Source organism: Rhagoletis zephyria, unplaced genomic scaffold (genome assembly GCF_001687245.7).
Source record: "Rhagoletis zephyria isolate East Lansing unplaced genomic scaffold, Rhagoletis_zephyria_1.1 Rzeph_scaffold_09252, whole genome shotgun sequence".
NCBI lineage: Eukaryota > Metazoa > Arthropoda > Insecta > Diptera > Tephritidae > Rhagoletis > Rhagoletis zephyria.
In genome coordinates, this window is record NW_016166331.1 from 11300 (window position 1) to 24646 (window position 13347).

General features: G+C 43.5%; 2 protein-coding genes across 2 annotated transcripts; one reads left to right on the forward strand and one right to left on the reverse strand.

Moving 5' to 3' along the window:
* Positions 1–1609: 1609 nt before the first annotated feature.
* On the reverse strand, positions 1610–3215 carry LOC108375641 (uncharacterized). The gene is made up of 2 exons (XM_017631784.1): positions 3153–3215; positions 1610–2278 (listed from the first exon to the last, which is right to left on the reverse strand). Exon 2 carries the CDS (start codon positions 2246–2248, stop codon positions 1673–1675), a length of 576 nt encoding a protein of 191 aa, XP_017487273.1. The 5' UTR covers positions 2249–2278; positions 3153–3215; the 3' UTR covers positions 1610–1672.
* A 6264-nt stretch (positions 3216–9479) lies between these two features.
* On the forward strand, positions 9480–13186 carry LOC108375640 (uncharacterized; the record flags this gene model as incomplete). Its single annotated transcript, XM_017631783.1, has 2 exons — positions 9480–9940; positions 10021–13186. Coding segments are annotated over exons 1-2 (3627 nt in total), but the record flags the coding sequence as incomplete, so codon positions are not given.
* Positions 13187–13347: the final 161 nt, after the last annotated feature.

Consider the following 13347-nt stretch of genomic DNA (forward strand, 5'->3'; position numbering starts at 1 on the left):
AAATAAATTTTGTCAACATTGCTAGAAGATTAAGAGAAGAAATAAAAAACAATTTGATAGCTACTCGAAATTACATACAATAAGTGAACATGTTTTTGCAATAAATAATTTATTCAATTAAGAGATCTTCAGTCTTTCGTTACATAGGAGCACAGCACTTTGAATATTAAAGTTATTTTATTTTTATAAAATAATTAAAATAAAAAGCACAAAAACACAGTCAAAACAAAAAAATAAGCTTCAGTGTTTACAAAAAGAAAATTATGACTAATTTATCACATCATGCTTGACTAGCCTTTAGCATTCATAAAAAATGATATGGATTGATATTTATGTATATTTACGGTGGCGAGAATGTAAATAGGGAATAGCAACTATCTTAGGGAATAGCTTACTATCTAAAAAAACATGTAAATCAAAATCTAATTAAAAACCTCAAAATTTTGAAGAAGCTTTGATTTAGATGGTTTTTGTTAGATGAGTTACGCTTTTACAAAAAAATAATAAACATTAAATAAAATTCGAAATAGCCAAAGAATGCTAAAATTTCTCTCCCCTATTTATATTTTCGCCACTGTATATCCATATCATCTTTTATGAATGAGGCTATTTGTTTCTATTTCTAAAGTTAACATCTCTTTTTGCAGTTCTAACTTACTTAATCTTAATTTTAAATTTTCACGATCAAGTTTTTGTTTATGGAGAAATTTTTCTCTTGCAAGTTTAAGTTTCTGTTTTTCTATTTTCCTTCCTTTTTTCATATTTTTAAAAATGTTATTCAAATTTACATTTATCTCATTTAAAACTTTACCCGAATGCTTGTGGTAAGCCATTTGGTTTTCGACTTGCTTCTCTAAAAGGTTTTGTTTCTTGCGAGAAGTGCTTCAACATTTGAACAATGATAATCTTGGAGGGAATTACTTTCGCCTGTATTACCTTCCACTGAAGTTTCGATGTGTGTATTCGATGCTGTTTGTGCTGCACCAAACTCTAGTGTGCCTACCATCCCACTCATTGATTCCTCCATCGATAATAGTTCACTGACTTTCTGTTCCAGTTGCGTAAGTGAGCAGTAATTGGAACGACCACCACCAGTTCCGGAAATGCTGTTTGTTACGACGCATTTTTGCTTTCAAATGCGTCTTGTAATCAGCCCAAATCTAAAATTTAAGATTATTGTATATTGCCAAAAACTACTAAAGTTACTACTTACTTTCTTCGAGCCAGCAACTTCACGCATCGGTGGGCCAGCTGCATTTAGGTCGCAAGCCAATTTCTTCCAAAGGTTTGTGGAAACGGTTTTAGCATCCGGCGTCTTCAATAGCCCCTTAGACAAATCCGGGTGGATTTCCATGAAATCCACTAATATTTCAAATTGCTTTTGATTCGTCTGCTTACCTTTAGTATTTTCCCTATGTACATATTTTTTTTAAATAATGTAAATATATGCAATTTCAGTTTGAATAATTCTTTTAACTTACATTTTTATTTGTTTCGTTTGCCTTTGAATTGTAGCAAGAAAAATGCGAATGTCACGGCCATTTGACAGCTACATTCAAAAAACAGAGCTACGAATGCGAAGGGGAAAAATGTGATGCGAAAGGGATAAATGAAATGCGTAATTCGAAAATTTCTGCGCGAATTTCGTATTTTTGCGAATGCGAAGCAAATCTCATTCGCATCGCATTACAGAGTAAGGGCCCTGATCTGTATCCTCAATGCACACTTCCGGTTGCTGCCGCCACGTTCTCATTCGATGGGCCTCGATCACACCGTCATAGGGAAGTTGCGTAAGCTGGCAATTATTTATGTCGCGGACGACGTATCTGTCGTTTCCTAGAACCTTATGCACTACGTATGGCCCCTTGTATTGAGGCACGAATTTTTTGTTACTTCCTGTAGTAGTGTCGACATTTCTCACGACTACAAAGTCTCCTAGGTCATATGCCTTACTTTGGCGGCTACTCTTCGCGCTTCGCGCGGAATCGTACTCTTGTCTAGCAACGATTGAGTCAGATGCGTCCTTACGTATGCGGTCCAAGTCTCGTCCTTCGTCCGGGCATAGTTTCTCCTGGAAGTATTCCGTAAATTCGTCAATTATCAACCCTCGCTGCTCAACGCCAAACAGGACTCGGCTCGGGGTGTCACGGCAAGTACTGTGCACCGGATTATTAATAGCGTATTCGACTTCAAGTAATTTCCTAACCCAGTCATCATGGTTAATATGGTCCGTCAACTTCCCCAACATGGATTTTAGTATCCTATTCACTCTCTCCACCTGTCCATTGGCCTATGGAGAGGCCACGGCAACATTCACATGCCCTATATTTCGTCTCAATAAAAATGAACTAAACTCGAGAGAAGTGAAACAAGTGCCCCTATCACTGATGATTCGTCTCGGCCTGCTATAATAGCTAAAATACTTGTCGAGGGCCGCCGTGACTTCTCGAGTACTAGTTGAGTTGGTTGGATAGAGCTTGACATATTTAGTGAATGCGTCAACAACAACTAAAATATGCTTACGCTTTGACCTAATTGACGGCAGTGGTCCAAAGTGATCTACGTGGATAGTGTCAAACGGCAAAGGGGTTTTAGGGATAACGTGAAGGGTCCTTTCTTTTGCATGAGGCGGAGTGGCGTACATTATGCACTTCAGGCAATTCCTAACGTACTTTTCTACTTTTGGTCGCATGTTTGGAAACCAGTAATATAGCTTCAGCTTACTAAGGGTCTTCTCCACTGATAGGTGACCCATCTTCTCGTGAATTACTTGTATCACGTTGTGCTCCATTTCGTTGGGCACATACAGAGCTATCTTACCGTCATNTTTCTACTTTTGGTCGCATGTTTGGAAACCAGTAATATAGCTTCAGCTTACTAAGGGTCTTCTCCACTGAAAGGTGACCCAGCTTCTCGTGAATTACTTGTATCACGTTGTGCTCCATTTCGTTGGGCACATACAGAGCTATCTTACCGTCATTCTTCTTCTTGTATATCAATCCGTCTACCAAGCTATAGTCTTTATCGTCTTCATTTTCTAATCGGCATCGTAAGGAGTCAATGTTTTTATCCCGCTCTTGGGCAACCTGTACTTGGAATTCCACGTCATCCGTGTTTACAATTAGCGCTATCCNCCTATTCACTCTCTCCACCTGTCCATTGGCCTATGGAGAGGCCACGGCAACATTCACATGCCCTATATTTCGTCTCAATAAANCCTGTCCATTGGCCTGTGGAGAGGCCACAGCAACCTTCACATGCCCTATATTTCGTCTCAATAAAAATGAACTAAACTCGAGAGAAGTGAAACAAGTGCCCCTATCACTGATGATTCGTCTCGGCCTGCTATAATAGCTAAAATACTTGTCGAGGGCCGCCGTGACTTCTCGAGTACTAGTTGAGTTAGTTGGATAGAGCTTGACATATTTAGTGAATGCGTCAACAACAACTAAAATATGCTTACGCTTTGACCTAATTGACGGCAGTGGTCCGAAGTGATCTACGTGGATAGTGTCGAACGGCAAAGGGGTTTTAGGGATAACGTGAAGGGTCCTTTCTTTTGCATGAGGCGGAGTGGCGTACATTATGCACTTCAGGCAATTCCTAACGTACTTTTCTACTTTTGGTCGCATGTTTGGAAACCAGTAATATAGCTTCAGCTTACTAAGGGTCTTCTCCACTGAAAGGTGACCCAGCTTCTCGTGAATTACTTGTATCACGTTGTGCTCCATTTCGTTGGGCACATACAGAGCTATCTTACCGTCATTCTTCTTCTTGTATATCAATCCGTCTACCAAGCTATAGTCGTTATCGTCTTCATTTTCTAATCGGCATCGTAAGGAGTCAATGTTTTTATCCCGCTCTTGGGCAACCTGTACTTGGAATTCCACGTCATCCGTGTTTACGATTAGCGCTATCTGCCTCCTACTGAGGGCATCAACATGACCCATTGAAGCCCCTTTTCTATGTTTTATTTTATAATTATAATTTTCGAGCTCAAGAGCCCACCTAGCTATCCGGGGGTTCAGTTGTTTTCTTTCGAGTGTCATCGTCAATGAGTTACAGTCGGTTATTATGGTGAAGCGTATGCCTTTTAGATATGTCCTAAACCTCCTAAGTGCATATATGATGGGCAATGCCTCCAGTTCAAAACTATGATATTTCGACACGGCACTTGAGGCAGTTTTAGAGAAGTATGAGACCGGGTGGAACTTATTATCATCTTGGCGTTGCAGCAATACTGCACCGAAACCTACACTACTAGCGTCACAGTGGAGTTCAGTCTCCCGAAGTGGATTGAATATAGCCAGCACTGGGCTTTTAACTAGGCGGGACTTAAGTTCAGTGAATGCATCAAGGCACTTCTCGTCAAAGTCAAATGGTGCGTTTCTTTTAAGCAAGTTTTGTAATGGTTTTGCGATTTGCGAAAAGGACGGTACAAATCTGCGGAAATATGAGAACATGCCAAGGCAGGATTGTAGTTGTTTTGCATTCGTTGGAATCGGGAAATTTTGAATGCTCTTAATGTGGGAATCATTGGGTAATATACCTGAGTGTGATACCACATATCCTAAATAGTTGATTTCATCATACCCAAACCTGCATTTATCTAAGTTAAGTTCCAAAGCCCTAAAGGTAAGTCGCTCTAATACTAATTTTAGCAGATCTTTGTGTTCATCAAAATTTTCGGTCGCAATAATGATATCATCCATGTAAATGATGACCTTTCTGCTATCGATCATGTCCCGGAAGATGTTGTTGATGAAACGCTGAAATACAGCGGGAGCGTTCTTCAGCCCGAACGGCATCTTCAAATATTCATATTGACCGTTAGGGGTCACAAAGGAGGTAAGGGGAATTGATTCAGGTGCCATCTGAACCTGGTGAAAACCGCTTTTTAAATCTAATACGGAAAAGAAACGTTTATTTTCCAGATATTCTATGCAGTCATCGATTAGCGGGTAATTATCCCTAACAGTCAATTTGTTTAATGCTCGGTAATCTACACACATTCGGACCTTTCCGTTCTTCTTAACCAGCACTATGGCTGACGCATAAGGTGAATCGCTAGGGTTTGTACTTGGTTTCTCTCAGCGTACGAAAGTCGTCGGGGCGCGCAATGGAAAGGTACGCCAGTCGTCAAGTGTATCTTCATTTCGTATTTAAATGGTTCGGGTGTCACTTCCGGTTTAAGATATGTGTTAACGATAAGTCGTTCCAAGTCATTTCTTTGATTACCGGTCAGTCTAGTGCCTAAGTCTATGTCGTTTCCACCGTGGGGAACGTCAATGCAAAATATCTCAGGTACGTCAGCGGCGGCAGCTACGTCAACGGCAGTAGGTATGTCAGTGGCAGCAGGTACATCAGCTGCGGCAGGCACGTCAACGACGGCAGGTACGTCGTCAGGCTTATTATGGCAATCAATGGTAACGTCGCGTACCGTTACGTCTTGATCTTTAGCGTATTTTAATTCGTCTAATTTCATGACGGCCGAGTGTGCGTTGGGATCAGTTACAAACTTCTCAGACTTATACAAACTATGGTCGGTAACATTTATTATTTCGAGCAATTTTTCCTTAGTGGGCCTATCTGTTGCGCTAGTCAGACAAATGTTAAACTTATTGGGGAAATCACGTCCCAAAATAACTGGCAAATTTATGCTTTTGTCTTTAATAACATTTAATTCAATTTCGTTTTTTTGTTCAAGAATTCAATAGTACATTTCATTTTATAAAGTATTTTAATTTTGCTTCCACCGATGCCTTTATAACTGGGGCCTCTATCAACCATATGCCCGTTCCGGGAGCAGTTGAAACACATCAGCTTCAAATCGTCCGTTTGTTTCGGCGCCGTTGTCTGCCGCTGGTTAGATGGCTGCACCGCCCTGGTCACGGAATATTTGTGTTGGTACCGGTTTATAAGGGTTTTTAATTTCTCTACGCTTCGTGCCGTCATCAGGATGTGGGCATGCGGGGTAGTGTTCCCGATGCCGTCTATTATGAAGTCTATCAGCTCCGTATCGGCGATATTGGCGCGCTTCGCAATGGCCTGCATGGTTAGCGTGTAGCAGTGGAGCATCTCCTCTTTCCTCTTCCAGCGTCGCTGCGACAGCATTTTGTACACTTCTTGCCTTGTGATTCCCACGTCGAATTCGCTTGATAGCGCTGCTTTTAGCGCCTGGTAATTTAGGGCGGCCGTGGTCGATAAAAATACTCTCGCTGTGCCTGTTAGGGACCGGCGCAGGGCAAGCAAGCGAAAATTGTCGTCAGCCCCTGAGGACTCCATTATTTCCTCAAAATCTCGCAGAAAATGGCGAACGTGGTAGGCTACGTCGTCGCCATTAAATTTAGGCAGAGCGTGCACAATATCGCCGAATTCCAGGCGACCTTGTCGTCTACTATTGGGAGGGCGCTCCAGTTCTTCTATCTGTCTGCGAAGCGTAAGTATTTCCAAGCGCTTTTTAAGGGGCGTCACTTCTGCGTCTAGTTCAGTGAGTACTAACCTGGCTATTTCGGTGACATTCTCAGATACCAGAGCGGCAGTGTTATTGGCGATAGAGACGGCGGTATAGGCAGTGGAATAGGCAGTATCAGCGGTGGGGGTGGCGGCGGAATCAGCGGTGGCGGCGGCGGCGGTAGTGATGGAAGCGTTGGTGGCGGCGGTATAAGCGGTGGTGACGACAGCATTAGTAGTACTGACGGCAGCTTTGGTGGCAGCAGTGACGGCGATGTCTGCGGTGGTGGCAGCGGTGACGGCAATGTCGGCAATGGTGCCGGCAGTGTTGGTTGAGGCAGTAAATTCGGCATCAGTGGTATCGGCAAAGGTAGTGGTGTTCCTATTATCACCCACCACGTTTAGCAGAAAATTACGTAGCTGTTGCGTCGTGGCTGAGGGTGTGAACGCCACACCAGCTTTTTGTAAGGCCTTGGTTATATCCTCGCGTGGGTTGGCCATTTTTCGTGATTGTTGGAAATTATTAATGAAATTCGATGATCGGGGTAATAACCCAACACCTGAGCTGTAAATTTCCAATTTACCTCGTATTTAGCTAGCGGATTACCGCGGATTGAATTTTAAGTTATTTAATGCGTGTGTTCTCTTTTCTCGCCCAAAAGGAAGTGACCGCCATCTTCCTCCTTTTCTCTTTATTCATTTTCTTTACAGGGTTGCATTACAATAATTCACTTAAACTAGTAGGAGCAGGGTTGCATTACCGACTCCGAAACTTAACTAAATGAAATTATTTTATCCAATGTTACAAAGTGAAAAAGATTGAATTCAAGAGTTGAACTCTAAATAATAATTTTTCTAATTCCACCTTCTTTTGCACAAAATAAACAAAACGGTAAACATAAGCGCGGTGGCTGAGTGAATAATCGAAGAGTGTCACAAGTGCCGAAAAGGCATAAGAGATAAAACTGGATTGCACTGTGCGGGTGTGTGTGGTAGAGTCTATCACAAAACCAAAGCGTGTGCATCTATAGATGACTACTGTTTGCAAGGTTTAGTAAATTGCCCCTACTTGAGATTCATGTGTGATGACTGTGTTACATACATATCGAATGTTGATTATGCGATCAAACAAATGATATCAATAGCGGAAAGCAACAAAATAAATATATGCGAGCAGAAAACGGAATTCGAAAGCCTAATAAACAATCATAATAGGGAAATCAAGGAATTAGTAGCTAACAATGAGAAAGAAATTAAGAGGGTAATGGAGACTTTAAAAAAAGCAAATAAGGAGAAAGATGATTTAATTAAGAGGGTGGAAAACTTGTGCATTTTTAATAAAGATTTCTTAGAGAAATCAGCTGTAGGTTTGTCTAAGCAAAGAGAGGAGATAATTAAAGAAGTGAAAAAAGTTGGTGAACAAAACACAAACAATGGTAACAGCATAACATCGTATGCTAATGCTTTAAAAAGTGTCCCGCCTATTATTGTTAAGCCAAAATCAAAACAAAGTGTTGGCGTAACAAAAAAAGACCTAAACAAGATAGATGCCACTGACATGAAAATTAATAAGGTGATACATAAATCCAACGGGTCAGTTCTTATTAGGGCAGACGACAATTCAGAAAAGGAAAAAATTAAAACAACCCTACAAAATAGATTAGATTCTCAAGTTTACGAAATCAGAGAATCTAAAATTATTAACCCAAAAATTAGAGCCACCAATATGAGCGAGGAATACAATGATGTTGAAATAATTGCTAAAATAAAATCATAAAACGAATTCATGAAAAATGTTTTTATAAAATGTGTGAACGTTTTTAAACAAAGAAGAAATAATAGCTCGGTGTGCACCTTTAGCGCAATCATCGAAATTGAACGTGAGAAATACTTGGAAGTGCTAAAACGGGAGAAGATTCACATCGGGTGGGATCAGTGTGGCGTATATGATGGGCTAAATGTTAAAAGATGTGTTGGGAACTCCTGCCTTTGACATAATTTCAATTTCATGCATTTCAATTTCATGTACTTCATTTTTGTATTTTATTTTTAATGTATTCCATTTCGATGTTCTCATTTATTTTCAAATACCTTTCATACATACATATGTTACTCTCATTATTTAGAGATACATATGTACACATATGTGTTACTAGTGCCCTATGTATCCCATGTATTTAATTTGCCGCTAACTCTTTGCATGCACGTATGTACATATGTACATGTCCGCGGAATAGGTACGGTCGATGCAGTATTGCCTTTTTCGTTTTGTTTTTCTGTTCGTATGCATATGTACATGCATGTAGGCAAAGCATTGGAGTTGTTTGTCGCGGAGTTGTGCCTTGTAAATATGTATGTACAAATTAATGTTAGGTTTTTTGTGTACATACATACCGCAATGTGTCGTTCACTCGATTACCGCTGCCATAATTTGGTTGATCTGCTGGCGCAAGTCAACCTCAAAGTCAGTCGTCAACCAAAGGGATCGAGTGAAGGACACACTGCGGTAAGTAACTCCTAAAGTATTTTCAATTATATCTTTGTAACAAGTCTTTACATCGAACAGAAATAAACCAAGTAGTACGTCATTGGACTATTATTGTGTATGCGCCTTTTGTGACAACGTTACTTGCGTTAAATTCGCAAGCGGGTTGACGACAATTTCTTTATTTCGCAGTGAAATACATAATTTATTTCACTGACTGATTGCCGTTTATGGAAAGTTCTCGACGTTCCTCAGTCATCGCCTATACACATACGTACATTTTTGCACTTGCCGCCGCAAACGAACAAGAACTGTAACTATTCTTATTGGAATTATTTGTATGTGGGACTGAAAAGTCGAATTTCGCATTTGCCAGCCAGGCGAATAATTTAGCCGTATTTTATACACTGAATTAAGGAGTTTATTTGCAACTCGCATACATTTCATATTTTTATTTGCCGTTCATAAAGAACCTGCCGCTTTGTTTAATCTTGCAATTAGCCGCATTGCATGCGTAAGTCTTCGTGCCGACGTCCATGATATGACTATGCGTTCACCAGTTTCTAAAGCCACTACATCTGCCTCAGTGGCCGACCCGCCGAAGTTAGTATCGGATTCCGGCACTGCTGCCGACATCATTGATTTGCCAAACACTCCCGAAGCCGAGGGAGTTAGTACTCGTGCCTCATCTGCCGCCCGCCAGGAAGCGATGTTTAAGGCTATGCAGAAACGCATCGCCACGCTTGAACGCAGTCTGAAGGTTGCCCAACAGAAAATAAGAGAACACGAGTTAGCAAACGAAGCCCAACGCGCAGATGCGCAAAGCATATCCAGTGCACCCAGCGACAGTTCCGCCAACGAATCTGCCTTGCCGTCATCGAGCCTGCCAATGACACAGTTCCAGCTTCTTCACCCGCAATCGCCGATCGTAACGAGTGCTGCTACCAATGTAGATGCTGTGCAGCCGCTGTTGCCACCTCATAACGCTACACGTTGCCCGATGTATACCGCCACTCGTGTCTCGCCGCCCATTTACACATCTTCAACAAATGGTTCAGCTGTAACAACGCGTTTCTTAACAGTCTTTCGTCAACGGTGCCAATTCCTGCTAACGTAGGCTCCGTACCTGCGCAGTTTTCAACTCAGCCAAGAAAATTGCAAGATTTGCCGGAGTTTAGTGGGAAGCCGGAGGACTGGCCGATATTTTTTACTGCTTACACCGAGTCAACCGCTGTCTATGGGTACAGCTGTTTTGAAAACAACTTACGCCTGCAGAAGAGCTTAAGGGGTGAGGCCCGAGAGGCTATTAAATCGCTGCTTATCCACCCGAACAATGTGGGCAATATCATCGAGCAACTTAGGTTCCGATACGGTCGCCCGGAACAATTAATTCCAAGCCAGCTAGCCCATGTTCGAGAAATTGCTCCGATATCGGAAAGCTCAGTGGTAAAGTTGATACCATTTGCGACGAAGATTGCCAACATTTGTGCATTTTTACGTTCTGCGTGTGGCGGAGAGCAGCATTTAGCGAATCCAACGCTTCTTGATGAGCTCGTTGGAAAGTTACCCATGAGCAAGCGTATCGAATGGGCAGTTTTTGCATCGTCTTTGCAGCCTTATGCAACGGTTCAGCATTTCAGCGATTGGCTTACTAAACTTGCCAATGTCATCTGCACGGTTTACGACGGGGAAACAGCGAGAGACTCGAAGCGCCGGGTTGTGCTGCACGCTGCCGAATCACAACGCCATCCAACTTGCCCTATTTGTCAGGGCCAACATAAGCCAGCCGACTGTAGCCAGTTCAGCCAACTTACAGTGCCGAAGAGGTGGGAAGAAGTGAAGCGATGCCATCTCTGTTTCTCATGTCTCAACGCTGGACATGGGTCGCGCAATTGCCAAAGGCGCAAACCATGTGCCACCGACGGGTGCAAACGGTTTCATCATAAATTGTTGCACGAAATTGAAAAAACTATCGACGGGTCATCAAACCAGTCATTGCCGCCTCGAGATCGCAACAGACGTGTTTCCATTGCCGATCCACGTAAAACGATTAGCACGCAGACGCAGCCAGCGTCGCGTATTCAGTCGCAAGGCGATACGGGTGTAGCAGTCCTTAGTTGCAGTGCAAACGTTGCCGATAGCAAGTTGTTATTTCGGATTCTGCCGGTCGTGCTGTATGGGAACCAGAAGCGCGTTGAGACGTACGCCCTTTTTGATGAAGGTTCGTCAATAACAATGCTTGACAACGCACTAATTGAAGAGCTCGGGTTACGTGGCCGGACTGAACGCTTAAACCTACAGTGGTTCGGAGGACGTGCCACCCAAGAGCCAGCCGTGGTGGTAGACTTACTAGTGAGTGGTGCCAATATGCAAAAGAGACATAAACTACGAAGGGTTTATGGTGTTTCAAACCTGCAGCTACCTTCTCAGAGCCTGAGTAAAGCCGATTTGCGTTGCCATGAAAAACATTTAAATAAGCTGGCAGTTCAGCCATACGCGCAAGTCAAGCCAAAGCTGTTAATCGGACTCGACCACTGCCACCTTGGTTTGCCGTCAACCACAATGCAGCTAAACAAGTGTGGGCCGTTTGCCGCGAATACTGAGTTGGGATGGGTTGTGTTTGGACCAACAACCAACTCTTATCCGACATTGCCATCATGTTTATTCGTTAACTGCCACACTGAGCAGTCGCTACACAATGCGGTTGCCGAATATTTCGAGACGGAAAGCTTTGGGGTTCGAGCTGCGCCTGCCATCGAGAGTGAAGCTGATATCCGTGCTCGCGAAATCTTGAGGTCCACTACGTGCCGTGTTGAAGGAAGATATCAGACTGGTCTGCTCTGGAAGCGTCCCGACATACAGCTACCTGCGAGCTATGCTATGGCCTTGAGGAGATTAGCGGGTATTGAAGCAAAAATGAGGCGCGATACAAACTTTGCCGCTGAATATAAGCGCATCATGAATTCCTACGTCGCGAAGAACTACGCAAGAAAGCTGTCGCCAGAAGAAGCCGCTTTAACTAACGATAGGACATGGTACTTGCCTCACTTCGCCGTCAGCAATCCCAACAAGCCAGGCAAGTTACGTATGGTGTTCGACGCGGCTGCTGAGGTGGACGGTGTGTCCCTCAATTCACAGCTCATGAAGGGTCCACAGGAATATCGGCCTTTGCCTGCTATACTATTTCACTTTCGTGAAGGAGCAATAGGCGTGTGTGGTGACATCAAAGAGATGTTCCACCAGGTGCTGGTTCAACGTGACGATAGACGTGCGCAACGATTTCTTTGGCGCAATGGTGATACCACCAGACAGCCCGAAGTGTATGAGATGCGCGTAATGACCTTTGGAGCAGCATGTTCGCCTTGCGCCGCCAACTATGTGAAGAAGATCAACGCGTTAGAGTATCGCAAAAAAGTCAGTGGTGCTGTCCGAGCCGTGAAATCGATACTGGACTACCATTATGTCGATGACTATGTCGATAGCTTCGACACAGAAGAAGAAGCAGCTGACATCACGAAACAAGTTCGAGCAATACACAAGATGGCCGGTTTCGATCTTTGCAATTTCGCGTCGAACTCGTCAAGAGTGACAGAAGCCCTTGGTGGCGACGGAGCTACCCGTCAAATAGCCAAGAAGGAAGGAGTACTGGTGGACAGAGTTCTCGGTTTGTTTTGGCAGGCATCGACCGACACCTTTGGATTTAAACTGAAGTTCAACAACGTAGAATCCAGCGTATTGAACGGAATGCGCCGTCCGACAAAGCGAGAACTCCTCAGCGTGGTCATGTCCATCTTCGACCCGCTGGGATTTCTGAGCAATTTTGTAGTGAGTGCTAAGATACTCATGCGGGAGGTGTGGAAGCATGACATCCGGTGGGACGAACCATTGCCAAACAACGTAAACGCCGCATGGGAATGCTGGCGTAAGCAACTTTCAACGGTCGCCGAATATGTCGTTCCTCGGTACTATTTTCTAAACGGCAAACCTAAAGCTCTGCAGCTCCATGTCTTCGTCGACGCTAGCGAGGATGCCTTTGCTGCGGTGGCCTACTGGAGGTCAACCAATGCCGTCGGTGAGGTGGAAGTCGCATTTATCTCCGCAAAAACCAAATGCGCGCCGATGAAGTCTTTGACGGTGCCTCGATTGGAGCTTCAGGCAGCCGTGCTGGGTACGCGTTTAATGAGCTGCGTCCGGGAGGAACACTCCTTGGACATTGATGACTGCATCATTTGGAGTGACTCCAAAACGGTAATCCAGTGGCTTCGCAGCGAACATCGGCGCTATAAGCCATTTGTGCAGCATCGGATCGCCGAGATATTAGCCGCAACTACTACCGCAAATTGGAGATGGCTACCTACCGAGGACAATGTCGCCGATGAGGCCACTCGAGCTAATAACTTTATCGACTT

Excerpts from the sequence above, each read along its gene's own strand:
- LOC108375641 (XM_017631784.1), bottom strand. The coding sequence starts at position 2,248 with ATGTTGGGGAAGTTGACGGACCATATTAACCATGATGACTGGGTTAGG.